This window comes from Hyperolius riggenbachi, chromosome 7, assembly GCF_040937935.1.
Source record: "Hyperolius riggenbachi isolate aHypRig1 chromosome 7, aHypRig1.pri, whole genome shotgun sequence".
Classification (NCBI taxonomy): domain Eukaryota; kingdom Metazoa; phylum Chordata; class Amphibia; order Anura; family Hyperoliidae; genus Hyperolius; species Hyperolius riggenbachi.
The window spans coordinates 13217302-13242797 of NC_090652.1; the positions used below are offsets into that span (position 1 = coordinate 13217302).

At 48.4% G+C, this 25496-nt stretch overlaps 1 protein-coding gene across 4 annotated transcripts in view; it reads left to right on the top strand.

The window, feature by feature from the left end:
- Positions 1-442: 442 nt before the first annotated feature.
- Positions 443-25496, top strand: part of SH2B1 (SH2B adaptor protein 1) — a 57917-nt gene continuing 32863 nt past the window's right edge. For 2 of the 4 annotated variants that reach the window (XM_068243600.1, XM_068243604.1), the window contains exons 1-5: positions 443-2544; positions 12975-13816; positions 16578-16679; positions 20391-20482; positions 23824-23951. In XM_068243600.1, coding sequence (XP_068099701.1) covers positions 2535-2544; positions 12975-13816; positions 16578-16679; positions 20391-20482; positions 23824-23951 — 1174 coding nt within the window. In that variant the 5' untranslated portion in view covers positions 443-2534. The remainder of the gene's footprint in view (positions 2545-12974; positions 13817-16577; positions 16680-20390; positions 20483-23823; positions 23952-25496) is intronic. The other 2 variants (XM_068243602.1, XM_068243601.1) reach the window with 2 other exon arrangements.

Here is a 25496-nt window from a genome sequence, read left to right on the forward strand (position 1 = left end):
ATTTTCAATAGATTTCAAACTGAAATCTATTAGAAATCTGTTCCTAGAAAAAAATGTTCCTGAACACATCAGATAGATCAAGAATCTATGTGATGATCTATCTGCTGCTAATCTAACGAGTGTATGGCCACCTTTACTCCTCAGGCAGCCTTTTGGAACTACTGGCGACGGGAGACAGTCTGCCAATGTATATGACAGGCTATAATCCCCGTCAGCCCTATGCTGATAAATGTGGTGAGCTTTTCCATGATAGCTGCAGTTCTCGGCTTGGCCACCGCTCGCTTGTGTGGCGCTAGAGTTTCTCGCTGACGGCTATTGGCCCCTCCCTCCTCCGCCGCCTCGTCTCTATGGTAGCGCTGAGACGCTCTTGCTTTGTTTACATGCCTCCTCGCTGGTGCTAGTGGTGTCGTCACGCAGAGTGCGCATGCGTAGTAGTGGCGAGGCCGCAGCCCCAGGGACGCGACTGCACCGAGTCAGGGAACGGGCCGTGCGTGTTAGACTGCGGAGCCGAGAGAGCCGAGAGGAGGCCAGCGAGGGGGGCCCGAGAGGAGCCTGCTGCCGTCACTGGGGCTGAGGAGGCCTGCTGGGGGCCACACATCACTGAGGGGCCCTGTCAGGAGGCTGGCATCCCTGGGGGCCCACTGCTGCTGTCACTGAGGATACCGAGTCTCGTCTTCCTGGCCACTGAGGAGGGCTGCTGCCTGCCTCACACCCCCAGGCCTCTGAGGAAAGGCTGGCATCACTGGGGAGCCGTCACTGTCACCAGGAGGCCTAGAGGAGCCGGGCAGCACTGAGGGCCCTGTCAGCCATTAGTGAGGGGCCCTGTCAGACAGAGGGGGCCTGTCAGACATCACTCGGGCCCTGTCAGGCATCACTGGGGGGCCTGTCAGACATCACAGGGGGGCCTGTCAGACATTAGTGAGGGGCCCTGTCAGACTGAGGGGGCCTGTCAGACATCACTCGGGCCCTGTCAGACATCACAGGGGGGGCCTGTCAGACATTAGCGAGGGGCCCTTTCAGACTGAGGGGGCCTGTCAGACATCACTGAGGGGCCTGTCAGCCATTCGTGAGGGGCCCTGTCAGACAGAGGGGGCCTGTCAACCATTAGTGAGAGGCCCTGTCCGACATCACAGGGGCGCCTGTCAGACATTAGTGAGGGGCCCTGTCAGACATAGGGGCCCTGCTAGTTGACTGTTGTCACCGAGGAGGCCTGTGGGATCCAGACATCAGTAAGGGGCCCGGTCAGAAGCCTGTCATCACTGGAGACCCATCGTTGTCACTGAGAAGGCGTGAGGAGCCCTGTCAGACATAACTAAGGGGCCCTGTCTGTAGACTGTCATCATTGGAGACCCATCGTTGTCACTGAGGAGGCCTGCAGGATCCAGACATTAGTAAGGGGCCCTGTCAGAAGGCTGTCATCTTTGAAGAGCCAACATTGTCCCCAGGGACCCAGGCATCACTGAGAAGCCCTGTCAGGAGGCTGGCATCATCTGCTGTACCACATCACTGGTGGTCTATCATTGCCAATGATAAGCCTGCTGGAAGATAAGTAGCACTAAGGGTGCTATCAGGCGACTTCCATCTTCGAGCGCTGTCACAGAAAGGCTGCCTGAGAGCTAGCTCTCATGAAGGGATCCCAGCAGGGGCCTGCCCACTAACACTACTGTTACTAAGAAGAACCTACATAATTGTAACCAAGGAGTCTGCTAAGAAGCCAAGACATTGCTGTCCCTGGGAGCTCTAACGGAAGCCACGGAATTGCTGTCACTGTGGCCCCAGACAGGAGCACACAAATCACTGTCGCAAGTGAATAGCTGCCTTACTTTCCTTATTGTCACAGTAGCCTTCCCTTCGCTCTGAAAAGGGCCCCCATGTAGGAGTTCACCTTTCACTGTCGCAGAAGCCTCTTAATAGACGCTCACCTATCACTGTCACATAGAATACCATCCGTCACTGTCACTGCAGTCCTTTCGTAGTGCTATCATCAGTGAAACTGACTCTCAGAGAAGCTTCACATCACAAGGCTGCAAGCATTACTGTAACTGGGGGCTCCTGTTTGTTCCTCACCCATCTGCCACACAGAAATCCCATTACTGTCGCTAAAGATAACTTTCAGGAGTTTGTCGCTATCATAAGACTACACCAACTACTGTCTCAGAGGCCCCATCGGAAGCCTACAGATTACTGTTTTTCTGGAACCCACCCGTTAGTCGGACACTGTTAGTGGGAGCTCCAATCAGAAACCCACCATCTTGGAAAGACGCAGGAAACCCCGAAGCTTGCCTTAACCCCATAAGACTGTAGCATCGGTCTCATCACCTGTATTTCCACCTTTCCTCATTTTGTCCCTAACGCGATCTGAAGTTATAAACTCACCTGAGACTGGCCTGACACAGAGGACTTTATTTCACGTTGTGAGTGGTCAGGCAGAAAGGCTGGGTCCACAACCCAGGAGAGCTGCACACAGCCAAGGGCCGCAGCCTGGGGGCCCTGTGCACAGAGGGACAGGAGCAGGATGGGGAGAGTCAAAAGGGATGCCAAGAGGTAAATCTTTTACCCATCTCCAGTTTTGTCTTTTTTTACTTTTTATGTATTAACATCTTTTCAATTTTAAAGTTCTGCTGTATATTCCTCTCCTTGCTTAAAGGACCACTATGAAAATTTCACTATTAAAAATTGAAATACATGTAAACACATAAGAAGCATGTTTCTTCCAGAGTAAAATGAGCTATAAATTACTTTTCTCCTGTGTTGCTGTCACTTACAGCAGTTAGTAGAAATCGGACAGAACCGACAGTGTTTCGACTAGTCCATCTCTTCATGGGGGATTCTCAGTATTTTATTTATTCTTTACAAAAGCACTCCCTGGAAAGGATGTATCCAAAAAATGCAGCCCACTGCCTGTTTGCAAACTATTCTGGCAGTTGGACTAAGCAACTGCTGCTTACTAAAGGCTCATACACACATCAGACCATAGTCTTTGGAAAATGAAAGATCACAGACCAATTTTACCCCCTTCCATGTAGTAATAGAGCCATACTCTACACAGTCTTTTCTATGGAGCTGAACTCCACATCAGAAAAAAATCTTTGCAAGATGCTGAACACACAGATGCTGTACAGACACAAAAGATCAGTATCTGCAAAAGATCTGTTCCTGCCAAAAATCCATTCCTGCAAATTGCAATGATAGTCTATGAGATCTGCAGATCATCATACACACATGATTTAACTGACATTCATCTGCAGATCAGATCCACCAGGATGGATTTTCAGATCTGCAGATGATTGCTTGATCTGCAGATGAATGTCAGTTAAATCATGTGTGTATGATGATCTGCAGATCTCATAGACTTTCATTGCAATTTGCAGGAATGGATTTTTGGCAGGAACAGATCTTTTGCAGATACTGATCTTTTGTGTCTGTACAGCATCTGTGTGTTCAGCATCTTGCAAAGATTTTTTTCTGATGTGGAGTTCAGCTCCATAGAAAAGACTGTGTAGAGTATGGCTCTCATACTACATGAAGGGTGGTAAGATTGGTCTGTGATCTTTCATTTTCCAAAGACTATGGTCTGATGTGTGTATGAGCCTTTAGTACTTTTGATGAGCTAGTCCCAAAATCTGTCAGTTCTGTCAGAATTCGACTACCTACTGTAAGTGACTGCAACATAGGAGAAATGTAATTTATAGCACATTTTATTCTGGGAGAAATGTACTTGTTGATGTATTTTCATGTATTTTAAATGTAACAATTATTGGAGGTAGTGGTCCTTTTTAAGGCTACATTTCGTCCAGATGAAAAGTCTATTTAGAATAGTTACTGGTATGTCTTAAAAATGTGAACTATGAAATTATATATTTGCACGTGGTGTTTATAGTAGTGATTTATGCTATTAGTCAACTTGGGAGCATGACTTCATACACAGTAGTTAATATGGCTTTATAACGCTACACATTGCTGTCATTCTGGCATGTTTCAGGAACTGGGAGTGATTTGGCTTACAGAAACAGGTAAAAATTGCACAAGATAGACCTAATGCTGTGAATTATGTCTTGCAAGACTTCACCTTCTGAGCTTAAAACGAATCTGAGATGAAAAACTAACTATAACAAGTAACTTGTCTATATATCTTATCTAAAGTTTAGATAGTTTACACAGCAAATCTAGCTGCCAACAGCTTTAATAGAATATGATGATTTCTTCCTGTGATACAATGACAGTAGCCATGTTGTTTGTAAACATTACACACAGGCAGGCTTATCTGCGTCTTGAGCACTCAGCCTGTGAAAAAACCTAATCCCCCCTCCTCCTCCCCTCTGCCTCTCAAATCTCTGGCTGGTAACACCTCCCCCTCCTCCTGCCCAGACTGAGCTCCCATGAGCCCTTGCTACTGCCAAGGCTCTCTGAAAACCTGTGGGCATGGCTTGTTTAGTTTATAGGGAATTAGAGTATTAAAACAAAACAAGTATTTGGCTTGAGGAATGCCCTATAAACAATAGGAAAGGAACACAATTATGCAATGAGTAAAAGTTTATCTCGTATCCATTTTAATTAATAGTAGAGTAGTGAAGGAAAAACACAAACAGGTCCGGGAGCCCAATCTGGTGCAATATCGTTAGTTGGTATGGGTATAAGAAAAGCAATTTGAGTATATACTCACAAAAGTGGGTTGCAGCAAGGCAACCACTCGTATTCGCAGGTGGAGAAAAACCGTCCCCACTCGGCCTTTTGTTTCCAAGGCGATCGCTGCTCCTGACATAACAATCTTTTTCGTCGAGAAACTCGACTGGATCACCCTCGATACAGGGTATATATATGAGGAAAAACAACTATGTTTAAAGTGAGTAGGAGGCGCCCGGTCACTTTAAACATATTTTAATGAATAAAGCTGTTGGTAAATGAATCATTTGCTTCAGAATATGGTATGATTGGCCCTTTGCAAAATGGGGTCGAGTCTCTGCTAACTAAAATCCCTGTAGATAAATCTGGTGCGGATCAATAGTGAGTAGCAATGATCTATTTCTCCAGTATTCCAAAGCAGGCCATACATTACGTGATTTTGGCAGCCAATCGACCCAAGAGACAGATCTCTCTGTGATCGAATCTGATCAGAGCGAGATCTGCTGGTTGCCATTAACTGCAGGCCGATCCCTGATCGTTTTCAGCATGAAATCTTTCAGGAGTCGGCCTCGTCGCGCTTGGCCAAGTCCCCCCAAATGTTAAATCTGCCTCTCCGGAGCCCTTGCATAATACTTCACCAGTCCGCTGCACCTAATGGTGGCCATACATGGTACAATTTTTTTCATACAATCTTATCATTTCTATGTACTATAAGGGTAAATTAAGTGAATATACTGAAAGGATAATTTATGCAGTTCCCTTTATATTACATAGAAATGGGAAGATTTTATGAAAAAATTGTACCATGTATGGCCACCATAATGGAGCATGTCGCCCCGAGATTTTCCAACATGTCCAGTGGATACATGTGACCATTTTCGGCCTGAAATGAGTTGCCGTGCCGATCGGGCATGCTCTCGGCGGCATTGGTTTTCATCCATTTTGATAATATCGAATTATTTGAACCGGGGGGTTCATCAGCAGCCAAGATGAGAGATGTACGGCCAACTTAAAGCGGACCTGAACTCAGAGAACTTCCTCTCTGTTGTAAAAGATAAGCAACAGCATAATGACCTTTACAGAAAAACATTTCTTTGTTAAAGCTGATACGAATCCTGCAATACATCTGCAGTGTGTCTACTTCCTGCTTTCATGGAAGCAGACATAGAAAAAGATGAACTTTTACTCGTTGCATAATTGTGTCCCTTTCCTATGGTTTATAGGGGATTCCTCAAGCCAAATACTTTTTTTTTTGTTTTAATACTCCAATTCCCTATAGTTTTTGGCAGTAGCAAGGGCTCACGGGATCTCAGTCTGGGCAGGAGGAGGAGGTATTACTAGCCAGAGATTTCAGAGGCAGAGGGGAGGAGGGAGGGTTAGTTTTTTTTTCACAGAAGATGCAGATAAGCCTGCCTCTGTGTAATGTTTACAAACAACATGGCTGTTGTCATTGTATCACAGGAAGAAATAATCATTTTCTATTGAAGCTGTTTGCAGCTAGAATTGCTGTGTAAACTATCTAAACTTTAGATAAGATATATAGACAAGTTACTTGTTAAAGTTAGTTTTCATCTGGAATCTGCTTTAACTGAGAGGGATATGGATGTTTCCTTTTAAATAATACCATTTGCTTGGCTGTCCTGCTGATTTCTTTGGCTGCAGTAGTGGCTGACTCACACACCTGAAACATGCATGCAGCTAATCCAGTCTGACTTCAGTCAGAGCACCTGATCTGCATGCTTGTTCAGGGGCTGTGGCTAAAAGTATTAGGGACACAGGATCAGCAGGAGAGTCAGGCAACTGGTATTTTAAAAGGAAAAATCCATATCCTTCTCAGTTTAGGTTCCCTTTAACCTCCTTGCCGGTTATCCCGAGCTCAGCTCGGGGTAACCTGCGCAGGAGGATTTCTCAGGCCCCGCTGGGCCGATTTGCATAATTTTTTTTCCCCTACACGCAGCTAGCACTTTTCTAGCTGCGTGTAGTACGCGATCGCCGCCGATTCGCCGCTACCCGCCGCGCCGAGCCGCCCCCCCCCCCCCCCGCCCCAGACCCCTGCGCAGCCTGGCCAATCAGTGCCAGGCAGCGCTAAGGGGCGGATCGGAGTTCCCTCTGACGTCGGTGACATCATACCGTCCGGTCGCCATGGCGACCGGGGAACCCCTGCAGGAAATCCCGTTCTCAACGGGATTCCCTGCATACTCTGATCGCCGAAGGCGATCGGAGTGGGTGGTGGGATGCCGCCGCTTAGCGGCTATCATGTAGCGAGCCCTGGGCTCGCTACATGATTTAGAAAAAAAAAAAATTAAAAAAAAGTGCGGCGCTGCCTCCTTGCCGGATTTTTTAGACCGGCAAGGAGGTTAAAGGACATTTGAGGTGAGAGGAATATGGAGGCCGCCATATTTATTTCCTTTTTAACAATACTGGAGGGTGGTTTTAGGTCACTGTGGTAAACCACAAGTTGTGCCTAACTATTGCTATGTATTTGCTTGTTTTGTGTGAAAACTCCTACTTGTGCTTTACAGCCTTCCTGTCCTAGTTTTTGCATAATCTGAATTTGGGCTTGTGTGACAGCAGCTTATTGGCTGGGCAGATGCTCTGCAGGATGCTGTACTTGGCACACGGGGTGATCTTGTCCGGTTTCTGAGTATTTGGGCTTGCGTGACAGCGGCTCATTGGCTGGGCAGATGTTCTGCAGGATGCTATACTTGGCACACGGTGTTATCCCTTCCTGTTTTCCTGAGTATTTGGGCTTGTGTGACAGCAGCTCATTCTCTGGGCAGATGCTCTGCATGATGCTATACTTGGCACACGGTGTAATCTTGTCCGGTTTTCCTGAGTATTTGGGCTTGTGTGACAGCAGCTCATTCTCTGGGCAGATGCTCTGCATGATGCTATACTTGGCACACGGTGTAATCTTGTCCGGTTTTCCTGAGTATTTGGGCTTGTGTGACAGCAGCTCATTGGCTGGGCAGATGCTCTGCATGATGCTATACTTGGCACACGGTGTGATCTTGTCCGGTTTTCCTGAGTATTTGGGCTTGTGTGACAGCAGCTCATTGGCTGGGCAGATGCTCTGCAGGATGCTGTACTTGGCACACGGTGTGATCTTGTCCGGTTTTCCTGAGTATTTGGGCTTGTGTGACAGCAGCTCATTCTCTGGGCAGATGCTCTGCAGGGTGTTGTACTTGGCACACGGTGTTATCCCATCCTGTTTTCCTGAGTATTTGGGCTTGTGTGACAGCAGCTCATTCTCTGGGCAGATGCTCTGCAGGGTGCTGTACTTGGCACACAGCGTTATCCCATCCTGTTTTCCTGAGTATTTGGGCTTGTGTGGCAGCAGCTCATTCTCTGGGCAGATGCTCTGCATGATGCTATACTTGGCACACGGTGTAATCTTGTCCGGTTTTCCTGAGTATTTGGGCTTGTGTGACAGCAGCTCATTGGCTGGGCAGATGCTCTGCATGATGCTATACTTGGCACACGGTGTGATCTTGTCCGGTTTTCCTGAGTATTTGGGCTTGTGTGACAGCAGCTCATTGGCTGGGCAGATGCTCTGCAGGATGCTGTACTTGGCACACGGTGTGATCTTGTCCGGTTTTCCTGAGTATTTGGGCTTGTGTGACAGCAGCTCATTCTCTGGACAGATGCTCTGCAGGGTGCTGTACTTGGCACACAGTGTTATCCCATCCTGTTTTCCTGAGTATTTGGGCTTGTGTGACAGCAGCTCATTCTCTAGGCAGATGCTCTGCAGGGTGCTGTACTTGGCACACGGTGTTATCCCATACTGTTTTCCTGAGTATTTGGGCTTGTGTGGCAGCAGCTCATTCTCTGGGCAGATGCTCTGCAGGGTGCTGTACTTAACACACTGTGTGATCTTGTCCAGTTTTTCTGAGTATTTGGGCTTGTGTGACAGCAGCTCATTGGCTGGGCAGATGCTCTGCAGGATGCTATACTTGGCACACGGTGTTATCCCTTCCTGTTTTCCTGAGTATTTGGGCTTGTGTGACAGCGGCTCATTGGCTGGGCAGATGCTCTGCAGGATGCTATACTTGGCACACGGTGTTATCCCTTCCTGTTTTCCTGAGTATTTGGGCTTGTGTGACAGCGGCTCATTGGCTGGGCAGATGCTCTGCAGGATGCTATACTTGGCACACGGTGTTATCCTGTCCTGTAATTGGCCTCTAATGCTTTTTTGGCAAGGGCTGAGCCGGCCGCGCAAGTTTATGCTGAAAGTGAAAGAGTTGTTTACAAACAGCAGCTAATAATCTGTAGTATCGCTCTACACACGGATTAGCATCAATGAACAAGCCGATTAACCGGTGACTCATCATCAGGACTCCACCAAGGCTGACCATCTGTTGTCTTCCATATATATTATGAATATTTTATTCTTATTATTTTCAGTATATGGGAGTATGTGTTTCAGTGGTTCAGCCACCTCTAGACTGGCATTCAAGACATCCGAGGTGAAAATAACCTGATGAGAAAAGCAATTGTATCTATCCTTCTTTTACTACAAAAGACTTTTTTTTTTTTTTTTTTTTTTTTTTTAGAAATCCCAGTTTTATTTTATATTTAAATCTAGTTTTTAAGTTGTTACTGTTTCATTGTCTCTGCTGAATGACACCTTCATTGAAGTATGCCACAGCTAAAATCTATGAACTATTGACCTTTTTATTTTATCTCTTTCCTGCTCTGATAAGCCATTTACGGAACGGAAAGTGTTTTGTGGCTGTAATTCCTTATCAGTGAGGCTTATGCCATAGTCTAAAGGTAGCCATACTCTGGTCGATTTGCCATCAGATTCGACCAACAGATAGATCCCTCTCTGATCGAATCTGATCAGAGAGAGATCGTATGGCTGCCTTTACTGCAAACAGATTGTGAATCGATTTCAGCATGAAACAGATCACAATCTGTGGTGGTGCTGCCCCCCCTTCCATACATTACCTCCTCCGGCCGGCGCGACTCCCCCGCTATCCCCGCAGCTTCTTCTCATCTCTGGGTTCCGGACCGGCTGCTGTTTCATTAAACTTCCTGCCGGGACAGGAAGTTCAATGAAGCAGCAGCCGGTCCGGAACCCAGCGAGGAGAAGAAGCTGCGGGGATAGAGGGGGAGTCGCGCCGGCCGCAGCAGGTAATGTATTGCCGCTATCGACGCACTCCCGACCCGCCGGCGATCGAGGGAAATCTTCCGCACGGACGGATCGATGGGAGTCGACGGGAACTATTGATTTTGGACGGAAATCGATCGTTCTGTCAGCGTTTGCGCAACGATTTCACAGCAGATTCGATCATAGTGATCAAATCTGCTGTATATCGGCGGCAAAATCGTTAGGTGTATGGGCAGCTTAACTCAGTCCGACCCAGATCCGACCCAGACAGAAACTGTCACTTGCATACCTGATTTTTAACTCTTTCAGGCAGAGAAAGAAAAAAACAGCCTAATTATTTGTGTGCTTTGCACTGTACATACACATGCCTATGTCATCATGTCACCTCAGTTGTCCTTTAAGGCCCCGTTCACACTTGCGTTTTGGCAAGTAAACGGACCGGATCCTGATCGGATCAGGACCTGATCAGAACCGTACGGTCAGCAGAAGGTGCACCTGGTGCACCTGTAGAATCAGGTTCCTCCGCTGTAGGCCTCACCTCCACCTCCGACATTCTGCCAAACAGCTCCAGCACGTCTGTCACTGCTGCTCCACTCCAGACATGCCTGGCCCATGTGTCCCCATCCGAAATGGCCGCTTGGATACTCATAGGAAGTGGGGTAGAACGTCAGGTTTTTGTAGGCAGTGTGTTCTGTGCCTTCCGTTTCCCATTGGTTTCTGTGTACCGGATGGTGCTGTCAGGCTCAGGTCCGGCTCCGGTCCGGGTGCGTGGGCCGGAGATCCGGACCCAAAAAATAGCGCATGTTGGAAAAGTGTCCGGATCTGGTCCGGCTCCATACTGTACGGAACGTACGCATGTGAACGTCCACATAGACTTTGCATTGCTATGCGGAACGTACGTTCCGTTTGTACAGTATGCGGTCCGGATCCGATCCGGAAAATCCGGACAGGGAACGCTAATGTGAACCGGGCCTTGCCCCCTTGGATTTTGGGTCTAAAAGCGGTACAATTTTTTTTGCACCCTTTCAGACCCTAAAACCTGGAAAATAATCATGCTGCCAGGGAGATCTGTATCCCAGCAATCACTCACCCCCCTGCTTCCAGCGCTGCAGTTATGCCTCCATCCTCCGGGTGGCGCTGCAACTCTAAAGTGAGATTGACGGCTGTCGTCAGGCGATCTCACCAGGAGAAAGCAGAGCCCCGGAGGAGAGGAAGAAGAATGGCAGCCGACGTCAGGATCCCCGGGAGGTATGTAGAAACGCCCACTGCGCGCATTGCTCTGCATACAGCCTCCAGCAGCTACCCCGAGCAGAGGTCGGGATTACCGCCAAGGAGGTTGAAGTAAGTCTGAAGTACAATAAATAAAAAACAAAAACAGATACTCCTCTACGAACAGGGAAGGCTCTGGGTTGGAGACAGCTCTCTGCGGGAGGCTTTGGGAGCCTTAGTGCTCATGGGTGCTACATATTGTGCGAGCGCCCTCTCTCGTGCACTTTCGCATGCGCAGTACGGAGCCCAGTGAAATTTAAAAAAAAAACTTACCTATGTGGAGGGTGGGGCTCTGGGCAGAGCCTTCCCTCTCCTCATCCGGTGTCCATGTTCCAAGACTTTCCCCAGTTTTAATTTGCCGCCTCCAGGAGCCCTCGGAAGGCTTTGAAAGCACTTGTGCCCCTGAGTGTTTGTGAAGACGTGTGGCTCCGTACTGTGCTCACGCTCGCACATGTGCAGTATGGAACCACCGTCTGTGGACGCACATGGATGGCTTTGGAATCACTTGTGCCTCTGAGTGTTTCTGATAGCGGGTGGCTCTGTACTGCGCAGTACTGAACCGCCGTCTTTGGATGCACTCAGGGACACAACTAAGAGGCTTTCCTCTTTTGAGGTAACAAGGTTTGGTTTTTTAATAGAAGACTTCAGGTACACTTTCAAAAAAAGATTCTTTAACATCTTGTACTTTTTTTCTGGTGTCATAACACTCCCCGCCTGAGCATTGCAGAGCAATAACATACTGACGGTGGTTCTGGCCCTTTCCCCATGGTATCCAAAACTGGCAAAGATTGAAAGATTTGCTGGATGTCTGATCTCTATAAGAGAAAATCATTGGTATCTACTTGAAGTATTTTAACAAGATGTGTTACACTGTTACGCAGGCATACCTAGGATTATTTTGCTGTATGTATTTGAAGTATTTTTACAAGCTCTGTTACACAGACATTCCTGTGTTCGCACTAGTGTTTATCCTGATATCTTCTATAAGCCACTCCATATGGTTTCTTTAAAATGCTGCCTTGAATTTCTTAATGTGTCTGGAAGTAATTACACCCACGTGCTGCGTTTGCAACCTGGCTGTTAACTGTTTACACTGCAAGGCAGAGAGAAAGAGAGAGAGACAGGAACACACAGAGCTGCAGCTGATGATTATTACACACATTTGAAGCTATATTTCTGCTTCCTATCATTCTGAACAGCTTCCAGTCACAGTATTAGAGCCAGTGAAGATTGTTTCTGTATGCTGGATGTGCTGAGCATAGTCCTCCTTAGTAATGCCTACATGCTTTAGATGTCATATTTTCTTCACCTAAGAAATGAAAAGATGGAAAGAAAGCCTTTATATTGCTATTTGCTAGTGATTACTGGAAATATGAGTGCCATTTAGAATTTTAGTTAAAGTGGATCCGAGGTGAACTTTTACTCCTTGCATAATTGTGTTCCTTTCCTATTGTTTATAGGGCATTCCTCAAGCCAAATACTTTTTTGGTTTTGTTTTAATACTCTAATTCCCTATAAACTAAACAAGCCACGCCCACAGGTTTACAGAGAGCCAAGGCACTTTCAGACAGTAGCAAGGGCTCATGGGAGCTCAGTCTGGGCAGGAGGAGGGGGAGGTATTACTAGCCAGAGATTTCAGAGGCAGAGGGGAGGAGGGAGGAGGAGGGGGGATTAGTTTTCTTTGCTCAAGATGCAGATAAGCCTGCCTCTGTGTAATGTTTACAAACAACATGGCTGCTGTCATTGTATCACAGGAAGAAATATTCTTATTCTATTAAAGTTGTTTGCAGCTAGATTTGCTGTGTAAACTATCTAAACTTTAGATAAGCTATATAGGCAAGTTACTTGTTTTTCATCTCGGATCCGCTTTAACTTTGAAAGTTGTCCTTTAAGTGTGAAATGTAATTATTTTTGTGACTAGACCCCTTTTAAGCCATATTCTCACCCCCTTCTCCATTTTTCTTCTCAGCAGCTGATCCAGCTGGAGCCCCCACAATGAACGGTAATCTACCCACGGAGGGACCCTCGTCCTCCTCTCCCTCTCCAAACTGGAAGGAGTTCTGTGAGATTCACGCCCATGCTGCTGCTCTGGACTTCGCCCGCCGCTTCCGGGTATTCCTCACCGAGAATCCACAGTACGCCACGCCGGGGGCGGAGACCAGCTTCTCAAGACGGTTCGCTGAGCATTTTGTGGAGCACTTCGAGACTGAAGTGAACAAGACTCATATTCCCGATGGGCCGTCTCCCACCCGCTGCAGCATTGCCCCGTTTACCGGAGCGCAAACCTCCACTAGAGACCTCTCCGAGACCTGCAGCGACTCCTCCCTCGCCTCCCCGGTGGAGACTCGGCCACGGCAGGACTCCTCCGGGATCACCTCCGGCCTGTCTAGTAGCCAGTCCCACAGCTCGGAGGACGTCTCCACCTCCTCCACCACGGCCAAGCCGCGGCTGAAGAAGCGCTTCTCCCTGCGCAACGTCAGCCGCAGCGTGCGGGGGAGCGTCCGGGGGATCCTGCAGTGGAGAAGCTCGGCGGAATCTCCCACCGACGAGACTGGGGCCAACAGCAACTGCAATTCCTCGGCCGGCAGGGCTGGGGGGGAGCGATGGACGCACAGGTTCGAGAAGCTGCGCCTGAGCCGGCCTCCGGCGCCCAGGCTCGAGCTGCGGGACGTGCAGCGGGAAGGGGTGCTGAACTTCATGGTGGCGGAAGAGGTGAACAGCAGCAGCCGGCCCAAGTGGCAGAAGTGCAGGCTCCTCCTACGCAAAACCGAGAATGACGGGCATGTATTGGAGTTCTACATTCCTCCCAAGGTGGGTGTGGCTTGTTCTAATACCCAGTTAGCACAGATTTTATCCGTAGCGCTGTACATAGTACTTCAATCACTTCTTGAAAAATCTGACTTTTGCCTAAAGTCATACTATGAGACAGGAAGGGGCGGGCTTGTGGCAAGGTTCCCTCCTATCACCCGCCCATTTCCTCCTTTTAAGTAGAGTGAATGGATCGATGAAGAGGGAATGGGAGGGGTGATAGGAGGGAACATCGCAGCAAGCCGTCTCCTTCTTAAAGTCAACATTTTCAAGGAGTGATTACAGAGATTGGAGGGGAACGTGGAGCGGAACGGGCAATGCACAGAGGTATATGGATCCAGCATGAACTCACCTCTGGGCTTACCTTAGGTAGCTTTGTATGGCTCAGGTGAGCTCTAAGACATTTTTATGCACCCTCTTATAATTGTATTTTATAGAAATCCAAATACTAAAAAAGCATGCATGAGGAACGATGCTACAAACCTTTTTTTTTTAGGATTGCCAAAGTTGAGGTCGCCGATATCTGCACAATCATGTCTTTGCGCTAGATAGTTCAGCGATGTTAGTTTGTGGTGCTGAAATTCTAGCATCTGTATGTAGCTACAGCAAAGTCCCCGTCATCTGGAACCCCGGCAACTGGAAGTCCCGGCTTGTCTGAGGGGATAATGGGGACTTAGTTGTGGGGGGTTTTCGGGGATGTTTGCAGGGAGTAAAATACTCAGCGAGCTTCCAGCGATGTCTTGCAGCCTTCTTGTAGCTCCTAGTGGGCTCCTAACGGGTTCTGGTGTCTGTGCACAGATCCTGGTATGTCACGTGACCTGGCGCGGGACAGGTGACGTGCCGGCTTCCGTGCACAGAGGACAACGGAAAGCCCCTAGGAGCAACAGGAATGCTGCAAGACATCGCTGGAGGCTCGCTGAGTATTTTATGCTGCGCGGGGAGGGAGAGGTTTGTGCTTTTTTGACCAGCTGCTCAAATAACCGACAAGGACATGTATCTGGCATCAGGCGATCCCCACTGGAGCCAGATACTGGGGACTTCTTGTTTCTGTCGGCAATGAATTGACAACCTAAAGGTTTGACTAAGATTCTGTTTTTACCTTTGAATTCAGTCCGTAGAGTGGACATCCTGGAAATGAAGCAGAGACTAGAGAACCCGAGGTGGGGTTCTAAGAATGATATCAGTACCTTTGTTGCTATCTCAATCCCCCCTAAGTTCCCCCTGCGCTCTGCTATGTCCCCATAAATCACAGCCGCGCTGTTGACATGCAGCGGGCTGTGTTTACCTCTGTACTGTCACTTTCGGCTCTCCCCCCGCCTCCTGCATAGCTCCGGTCCCCGCCCGCTTCCCTTCCCTCCAATCAGCGGGGAGGGAAGGGACGCGGGCGGAAACCGGAGCTATGCAGGAGGCGGCGAGAGTGACACTACTTAGGTAAACTCAGCCGGCTGTGACACGTTACGTGTTGACAGCGCGGCTGTGATTTATGGGGGCATAGCAGAGCGCAGAGGGGGCCTGGGGGGACACTACATAGTAATACAGGCTGGGCAGTATAGGCAGACCCAGCCTCTGTGTGCGGATATCATTCTTAGAAACCACCTCGGGTTCTCTTTAAAATAAACCTAAGGTGAGAGTGATATGGAGGCTGCCATATTTGTTCCTTTTTAACAATACCAGTTGCCTGGCAGCCCTGCTGGTCTATTTGGCTGCAGCAGTGTCTAAATCGCACACCTGAAACAAGCATGCAGCTAATCTTCTCAGATGTTAGTCAGAAACATCTGATCTGCTGCATGCTTGTTCAGGGGCTATGGCTAAAAGTCAGGGAATCAGCAGGACAGCCAATTAATCTGCATTGCTTAATAGGAATATGGCAGCCTCCATATATCTGTTACCTTGGGTTCAGCAGGCCTAAAAAGTGTAGCCCTAGGCACAGGAGAACAAGGTTCTGATTGGTTGTGTAGCCCTAGGCACAGGAGAACAAGGTTCTGATTGGTTGTGCAGTCCTAGGCACAGGAGAGTAAGGTTCTGATTGGTTGTGTAGCCCTAGGCACAGGAGAACAAGCTTCTGATTGGTTGTGCAGCCCTAGGCACAGGAGAGTAAGGTTCTGATTGGTTGTGCAGTCCTAGGCACAGGAGAGTAAGGTTCAGATTGGTTGTGCAGCCCTAGGCACAGGAGAGTAAGGTTCTGATTGGTTGTGCAGTCCTAGGCACAGGAGAGTAAGGTTCTGATTGGTTGTGCAGCCGTAGCCACAGGAGAGTAAGGTTCTGATTGGCTGTGCAGCCTTAGGCACATGAGAACAAGGTTCTGATTGGCTGTGCAGCCCTAGCCACAGGAGAGTAAGGTTCTGATTGGCTGTGCAGCCCTAGCCACAGGAGAGTAAGGTTCTGATTGGCTGTGTAGCCCTAGGCACAGGAGAACAAGGCTCTGATTGGCTGTGCAGCCCTAGCCACAGGAGAGTAAGGTTCTGATTGGCTGTGTAGCCCTAGGCACAGGAGAACAAGGCTCTGATTGGTTTGCAGCCATAACCACAGGAGAACAAGATTCTGATTGGTTGTGCGGACAGTTTATGCAGCGTTGACTACAGCTGACCCCCGCTAGCTCTAGTAGAGTTGTCTGGCTGATGAGGGGGCGTGGCACTCTAAATTCAGGCCCGCTGGTTTTGTTACACTTTTTTTTTTTTTTTTTAATGATTACATTTCCAGCTGTTCATGTTATCCTCCATTTGTATATAGCTGACTGTTGTCATTTCATTGTATTCCTTTATAGGCCACAAAGCCACGAGTCAGCATCCCTTCCTCGTCTATTGCTGACGTACGGACCACAACCCCTTTGGAGATGCCGGATAAGGAGAACACGTTCGTGTTGAAGGTAAAGCCCTGGTTAGACCTCAGCAAGTTGATGGGAATCTGTAGAAACATTGCTGGTCTTGGCCTGGGTGATTAGCGGTCCCCATGTTCATGTTTTTCAGCCTATTTTTTTGACCCCACGTCCGGTGGGGAACCTCCTGCCTCTCCTTAATGACCGTACATATGCTCGATTTTTGTCATCGATATCCGGTGGATTCGATCATGATTAATCTGGCAGTGATTGGTGCTGCCACCCGATCGTTCGTTTCGGTCCATTTCTGATCTGAACGATCGATTCGGCATGCTGGAAAATCTCGGTGGAAAGGCCTTGATGGGTTGTGTGGCAGTTACAGCGCTCGGTGTCCCAGCGATTGACCAATACCCGTCCGGTTTCCTCCCCAAGTGTATGTGTACCCCTCTGTTGAATCACACAGTGGAAGATAGCAGTATAAGGTGGCCTCTGTTCCCCTCAGATAGTACTGTCCTCCAAGAGGGCACTGATGGGCCTCCCAGGTCTCCCCCCAAAGATAGAGAATCTGTAAGGAAAAAAAGGGGCCTCTGGGATGTACTTATTTCTGTAAAGGGGGGAAACCTCTGGATCCTAATGAGACTCTTCCACCTCCCCCCCCCCCCCCCCCGCTCTCCTTCATCCCTCAGTCCTAGCCGCTGAAAATCTGCGGGGCTCCAGGATCGCGCAGGGGCAGTAGTGGCTTTCCTTCGGGCTCAGGCAGAAATAGGTGACCCCAATCGGATCCACTACTGCGCAGGCATGCCGTGTTTGTCCCTGCGCAGTACAGCGGATCCGATCGGGCTCAGCTATTTCTGCCTGATCCTGAAGGCGAGGCTCTCACAGGATTGTTATGGTCGTGGAGCCCCGGCGGAGAAGCTTCCCCCTCCTGAGGTAAGTACCTCTCAGGGGCATTTTTTTCCTTACAGACTCTCTTTAAAGGACACCCGAAGCGAAAATAAACAAATGAAATAAATGATTGTATCTATCTTCCTTCACCTAAAAATAACTTTTTAAGACATTGCACAGTTTTATTTTATGTTTAAATCTACTTTTCAAGTTTTAACTGTTTTATTGTTTTTGCTCAGTGACACATTTGAAGTATACCAGAGCTAAAATCTATGAACTATTCGCCCTTTTTATCTCTTTCCTGCTCTCAGAAGCCATTTTCTGCTAGGAAAGTGTATTATAGTTGGAAATTCTTATCGGTGAGGGTCACACTGTAGTCACTTCCTGTCTGAGTCAGGACTGAGTCATCCATTTACATACCTGATATTTAACTGTTTCAGGCAGAGAGAGAGAAAAAGGAACACAGCACAGTTATTTGTGTGCTTGGCACTGTACATACACATGTCTATCTCATTATGTCACTTTGGGTATCCTTTAACCACTTAACCGCCTAAAGCCGATAGGCGGCGGATGGTCGTAAGTGGATTTACATGGAAACGGCCGCTCGTTCAAGTGGCCGTTCCATGTCAGTTCACGGAGGGTGTCTCCGTGAACAGCCTGCGAGCAGCCGATCGCGGCTAGCAGGCGAAATGTAAACACGCGGGGAAGAAATCCCCTGTGTTTACATCCCACAGCGCCGTAAAGGAGAGTGGGGATCGCCGCCGTCTGGTAGGCTGAAGCCTATCAGAGGCGGTACAGGACGAGATGCCATCCTGTACCGCCCATACAGAGGAGGAAAACAGGGGAAGGAGAGGGAGGGGGGAATTGCACTGCGGAGGGGGGCTTTAAGGAGCACCCCACTACACACAAACAGGCGGTGGCGATCAGACCTCCCCAGCAGGACATCCCCCTAGTGGGGGAAAAAGGGGGAAGTCTGATCGCCCTGGCTGTCTGCTGATCTGTGCTGCGGGCTGCAGAGCCCACGCAGCATAGATAACCGAAAAACCACGTGGTCCTTCAGTGGTTAATCCTGCTTCCAGAGGCCCCTGCAGAATAACCGCAGCAGCAGAATGAACTCCACTGTCCAACCAACTCGCTCCATCCAGCCTTTGTTCTTCCATCTCCATCCCTGCAGGCCCCCGATCTCCATGACCCAGTGACAGGTAACATGCAGGCGGGGCACAGTGAACCTATACAGAAGGGAACGTACCTAAGAAGAGGGAAGGCTGTGGGTCCTATAGAGCCTTTCCGTTCTCCTCACAGGTCCCTCGTTCCAGCGCTGTCACCCCCTTTAGCAGTAATACTTCTCTGTGCCGCCGCAGGAGACTTCAGAGGTCTTCAGGAGCCCGAGTGCTCTCGAAGATGGGTAGCTCCGTACTGCGCAGACGCTAGCACACCTTCTCTCGCGCTCAGGCATGCACATTATGGAGAAAATCTATTCGTGTATTTTTAAATACTTTCCCTGGGATACTGTGTGCTACTCATGAATGGCAAAGGCTACTGGCAGATTGGCTGTTAAAGGGAACGAGAGACGAAGCACCCTCATGTATTTTACCATATATATCAGTGGGAACATTAGAGAAAACAACTACCTTGCTTTCTGTTTTATTCTGCACTGCACAGCTTGTTTCTTATCAGACCTGATAAAATCCCCAATAGAGCATTCAGTCTGGCTTTGCTCTGGAATATTTATAGTAGTAAAGAAGAACTCTTGCGCCTCAACTGTTAAAAAGCTAGAAACAATTTATTAAACGAGCACTGTATAGCAGAAAATTGATCTCTAGATCCAAATCCCGCAGATCCACATGGCACATATACAGCATGCGACCAATCCCACGGTCACTGGTTCAAATTGGCCCGTTTCAATGGAATGGGATTGGTCGCATGCTGTATATGTGCCATGTGGATCTGCGGGATTTGGATCTAGAGATCAATTTTCTGCTATACAGTGCTCGTTTAATAAATTGTTTCTAGCTTTTTAACAGCTGAGGCGCAAGAGTTCTTCTTTACTACTGTGTTTTTACTTTTGGTGGGCCTAGGAATGCCAGCCCACTTTCTCTCTGCAGCCCATCATTTATTTGTCTAAATCCAAGCGCTGCGATCTTCTTGATTTCTGGAATATTTATAGCTCAGTCTGTGTACTCTGGTGTCTTTTCAAGTCCAAGCCTGCCCCCTGCTGGCTCTGCTCAGGAATCATTATAGCTGAGTCATTATAGCAAAGCCAGACTGAATGCTCTATTGGGGATTTTATCAGGGCTGATAAGAAACAAGCTCTGCAGTGCAGAAAGAAACAGAGAGCAGGGTAGGTGTTTTCTCTAATGTTCCCACTGATGTATATGGTAAAATACAGGAGGGTGCTTCGTCTCTCGTTCCCTTTAAACAAGCTTAGATGTTTGCCTATGCCACTGGGGGAGCATATACCTTTTTCATGTTCTCTCCAGTCTCCTACACCGTGTAGATTTGGCCGGTGGGTCATGCAGAAGTGACCATGTTCCAAAGTAGGAAATACAACTGCCTGGCTGCCCTGCTGATCCTCTTCATCTGATACTTTTAGCCATAAACTCTGAACAAGCCTGCAGCAGATGAGGGGTTCCCCACTGAAGTGTGACAAGATTAGCTGCATGCCTGTTCCAGCTTGGATTCAGACACTACAACAGCCAAATAGATCAGCAGGACAGCCAGGCAACTAGTATTGTTTAGCAGGAAATAAATATGGCAGCCTCCATATCCCGTTCAGTCCAGGTGTCCTTTAAAGGTATGTCCTCATATAACGTTAGCAGGTGTTGTTACCGTGTGGGTTGTGTTGTTGAGCACTCAGGTCATGCTTTATTTCCTCAGACTGAGAACTCTTCCGAGTATATCCTGGAGTCAGTCGATCCCCTGCAAATGAGGTCCTGGCTGTCTGATATTCAGGACTGCATACTATCCAGGTGAGTCTCTCTCCCTCCTTTCTGTGCCTTTTGAAGGGAATCTTATATTATTATAATTTATTGTATTTATAAAGCGGCAACATATCACGCAGCGCTGGACATTAGTTTAGGTTACAGACAATATTTAGGGGTGACATACAGCAATACGACAATACAGGAATACATGCAAACCAGATCATGCAGTACAGTATGAGTACAAGGTAATGCTTAGTCAGTCACTGGAAGGAGCATGTAGATTAGGCAAGTTAGGTTCACTCAGATGCATAGCATGGGTGTACAGTAATGGAGGTGCATGATCAGGTTGGACACAAAAAGAGGAGGACCCTGCCCAAAGGCTTACAATCTAAAGGGAGAGGTAGGGACACGAGAGGTAGGAGACCAGAGTTCAGCTGTGGGTTTAGAGCACTTGTGAGGGGTAGTAGGCCAGAGTGAAAAGGTGAGTTTTGAGGGCTTTCTTGAAGATGTTGAAGGAGGGGGCTGCCCTAATGGGTGGAGGTAGGGAGTTCCATAGTGTTGGAGCAGCTCTTGAGAAGTCCTGGAGGCGTGCATGGGACTGGGTGATGCGGGGGGCGGTTAGGCGAAGTTCATTGGAAGAGCGGAGTGAGCAGCTAGGTGTGTACCTCTGAGTAAGATCGGAAATGTAGGTTGGACAGGTTTTGTGGACAGATTTGTAGGTCAGACACAGTATCTTGAATCTGATTCTGGACTGGATAGGAAGCCAGTGGAGGGATTCAAGGAGGGGATCCACCATGGTGGAGCGATGGGAGCAGTGGATAATTCTGGCTGCCGCATTCATGATGGACTGCAGTGGGGCTGTTCGGGTCATAGGGAGACCAGACAGAAGGGCATTGCAGTAGTCAAGGTGGGAAATTATGAGGGCATGGATGAGGAGTTTGGTGGTGGCAGAGGTCAGGAAAGGGCGAATCTTACAGATGTTACGAAGGTGGAGGTTGCAGGACTTTGTGAGGTTTTGGATGTGGGGAGTGAAGGAGAGTGCGGAGTCCAGGGTTACACCCAGACAGCGGGCTTGAGAGGTAAGGCGAATGGTAGTGTGGTTAACAGGACCATAACAGTGTGGTATATGTACTGCATCCAAACAGGAAGCGCAGTCTACACACTTAATGAGCCAAGATGGCTGCCGGTACATCTGTAAATAGAATTTGTGCAATGATGGATAAATCTAATTAGGATACCTTTTTCACTAAAAGTTTTTAAAGGCATTTTTGTTATACTGTATAATGCAAATACACTCACTAAGCCTGTTATTAGGAACCCCTTAATACTTATACAATTCTGTAAATGGCTTATCATGTGGCAGTGAATACATTCTTATCACAGGAGTTTGAGGGCTCGTTTCCACTATTGCGGTGCGGAATCGCCTGGATTCCACCGCTGATGAAATCGCATGCGGATGCGATTCCCCAATCGTTTTTTGCCGCGAATTCGCATAGGTGAGGGTATATGCAATTTTTAACCATGTCACTGCCTGTGTGAATTTACATTGGTACCTATGCGAATTCGCGGCAAAAAACACATGGGGAAAACGCATGCGATTTCCCTATTAAATACATTGTGTGCGATTCGCCTGCATCCCACACGCAGGCAAATTCTGCAGGGTGTTCCGTGCAGATTTTTTCCGCACAATAAAACGCTCCCGCAGACGCATACGTGGAAACAGGCCCATTCACTTATATTGTCTATGCGAATCCGCATACGCAAGACGCATGCGGATTCGCGATAGTGGAAACGAGCCCTTAAAGTGCCCCTAGATTATTTCATTTTCCATATCGAGAGATTAAGCAATCAACTTTATTGGGCAACCAAAAACAGTCATGTCGATCAAAGGTATATCGACTATTGGCCCACACACTGCTAGCGAGATCCTGGTGAATTCTCCTTCACCAATCGATCTGAACGATGTAGTGTTTCCATGCTCTGAAACTAGAAAATCATTCTGTGTCGTCCAAAATCACGTGAACATCAGCCGATTCCTTTAAGATTGATATTTTCCATCCAAGTGTGTCCCCTTCTGTCCCCATGTGCTGCCTCCTCTCCCCAGTGTGTCTCCAGCTCCCTCCCATGTTCTGCTCCCCCCCCCCCCCCCGTATGATGAGCTGTGTCAGGAGCATGTCTCAGCTAATCCTCAGCTCTTTCGGCAATCGCAGACCTCTCCTGTCCTGCATGGCTCCCCCTAGTGATGGCTTTTGCTGTTGACACGATCAGCAAAAGCCAACACTAGAGGAATAGTACGGAAGTGAAGAGGTCTGCAATCACCAAGGGAGCCATGGATTGGGTGAGACCTGCTCCCAACACTACTGCCTTGGGGGGGGGGGGGGGGGACACCGGGAGTGAGTGGGAGACAGATACACAGGGGACAATGCAAGGGGTTGCCGGTGGGTTAGCGGTTTCTTTGGGCGGGCGATTGTAAGTCTGGGATTCTCTGCATTTGGCGTATAAGACAAAGGGACTTTTTCTCCCCATTTTTGGGGGAGAAAAAGTGCGTCTTATACGGTGGAAAATACAGTAATTCTCAGACTTTCACTTCACTGAAAAGCTGATTGATAAGATCGCCCTTATAAAATGATCACATGACATTGGGCTGTTACAGTGTGAAGTGGCTGCGGGTGTTGATGCCATCTTTGTGAGATACAGTAGAAGGTAAAGAGGCGCCCAATGTATATATAAAACACTTTAAAATCAATAAAATAAAAAAGGATTGCGGTGGCTTACCTCATAGACGACAAAAACACCTTAGGGAAGGAAGTTCCTCAGGCCAAATAAAGTGACGTGGTAGTCTATAGACCGCACTTGAGGCGCCCCAAGTGCGGTCTATAGACTACCACGTCACTTTATTTGGCCTGAGGAAGTGGGCATAGACACACGAAACGCGTTGCCTGTGCTAAACATTATTATTATTAAACATCCTTACCTAAGGTTTTTTTGTCGTCTATGAGGTAAGCCACCGTAATCCTTTTTATTGATTTTAAAGTGTTTTATATATACATTGGGCGCCTCTTTACCTTCTACTGCACCTCACTCCCCCCATCTTCCCGGGAGGGGGGCCTTGCGCACCTGGTCAAGGAGCACAGGTTTTTTACGAAGAGGGCGACCGAGTCCAGGATTCCTGGGTAACCTGAGTGGAGTCTGGTTTTAAAATACTCCACGTGCCTGAAGTGGTCGGTTGCCCCCTGGCGCAACCCACCTTTGTGGGTACCTTTCTACAGAAGTATTTTTCTATACTTGTGACATACTGCACTATTTGGGCTCCCGTGTGTCTTTGTTTTTCTTTCCAGTATTCTACATCTTTGTGAGATGATCTTCTCTTACCTCCTCATGTCTAGTGTGTGTTATTTCTCCTGCAGGGAAAGAGCCAGCGCCACGGAGGCTCATCACATAAACCATTCGGAAAGCATGCCTAGCCGGGATCCACCTCTGCTGCCCACCGAGAGCAACGAGCAGCTCTGCCAAGGTACCAGGCTCCACAATCCATGGCATAGGATATGAAAGCTAATCAGTTGTACTTTTCATGTAGATTGGCTTCATTGGTACTCATACAATCCACTTAGAAGGTAGCACCTACACGACAGTCACTAGGAGGTTAAGAAAAATCACAATGTTCACAAGAAGTCTATAACACTGGTCGAGAGTGAGGTTCCACTAAACTTTTCAGAGTAGGCAATATTTAACATTAATTTAAAAAAAAACAGGATCAGAGTAGTATTTAATGGGAACCTGAAGTAACAGGAATATGGAGGCTGCCATATTTATTTCCTTATAAACAATGCCAGTTGCCTGGCTATCCTGCTGATCCTCTGCTTCTAATACTGTTAGCCAGAGACCCTGAACAAGCATGCAGCAGATCAGGTGTTTCAGACATTATTGTCAGATCTAACAAGATTAGCTGGATAGTGTAATGTTGGCTGGATAGTGTGCTGGTTAAGGGCTCTGCCTCTGACACAGGAGACAAGGGTTCGTATCTCGGCGCTGCCTGTTCAGTAAGCCATGGTGTATTCAGTAGGGGACCTTTGGCTAGTCTCCCTAACACTGCTACTGCCTATAGAGCACCCCATAGTGGCTGCAGCTCTGGCCTAACACTGCTACTGCCTATAGAGCGCCCCCTAGTGGCTTCAGCTCTGGCCTATCACTGCTACTGCCTATAGAGCACCCCATAGTGGCTGCAGCTCTGGCCTAACACTGCTACTGCCTATAGAGCGCCCCCTAGTGGCTGCAGCTCTGGCCTAACACTGCTACTGCCTATAGAGCGCCCCCTAGTGGCTGCAGCTCTGGCCTATCACTGCTACTGCCTATAGAGCGCCCCCTAGTGGCTGCAGCTCTGGCCTAGCACTGCTACTACCTATAGAGCACCCCCTAGTGGCTGCAGCTCTGGCCTAACACTGCTACTGCCTATAGAGCACCCTCTAGTGGCTGCAGCTCTGGCCTAACACTGCTACTGCCTATAGAGCGCCCCCTAGTGGCTGCAGCTCTGGCCTAACACTGCTACTGCCTATAGAGCGCCCCCTAGTGGCTGCAGCTCTGGCCTATCACTGCTACTGCCTATAGAGCACCCCATAGTGGCTGCAGCTCTGGCCTAACACTGCTACTGCCTATAGAGTGCTCCCTAGTGGCTGCAGCTCTGGCCTAACACTGCTACTGCCTATAGAGCACCCCATAGTGGCTGCAGCTCTGGCCTAACACTGCTACTGCCTATAGAGCGCCCCCTAGTGGCTGCAGCTCTGGCCTATCACTGCTACTGCCTATAGAGCGCCCCCTAGTGGCTGCAGCTCTGGCCTAGCACTGCTACTACCTATAGAGCACGTCCTAGTGGCTGCAGCTCTGGCCTAACACTGCTACTGCCTATAGAGCACCCCATAGTGGCTGCAGCTCTGGCCTAACACTGCTACTGCCTATAGAGCGCCCCCTAGTGGCTGCAGCTCTGGCCTATCACTGCTACTGCCTATAGAGCGCCCCCTAGTGGCTGCAGCTCTGGCCTAGCACTGCTACTACCTATAAAGCA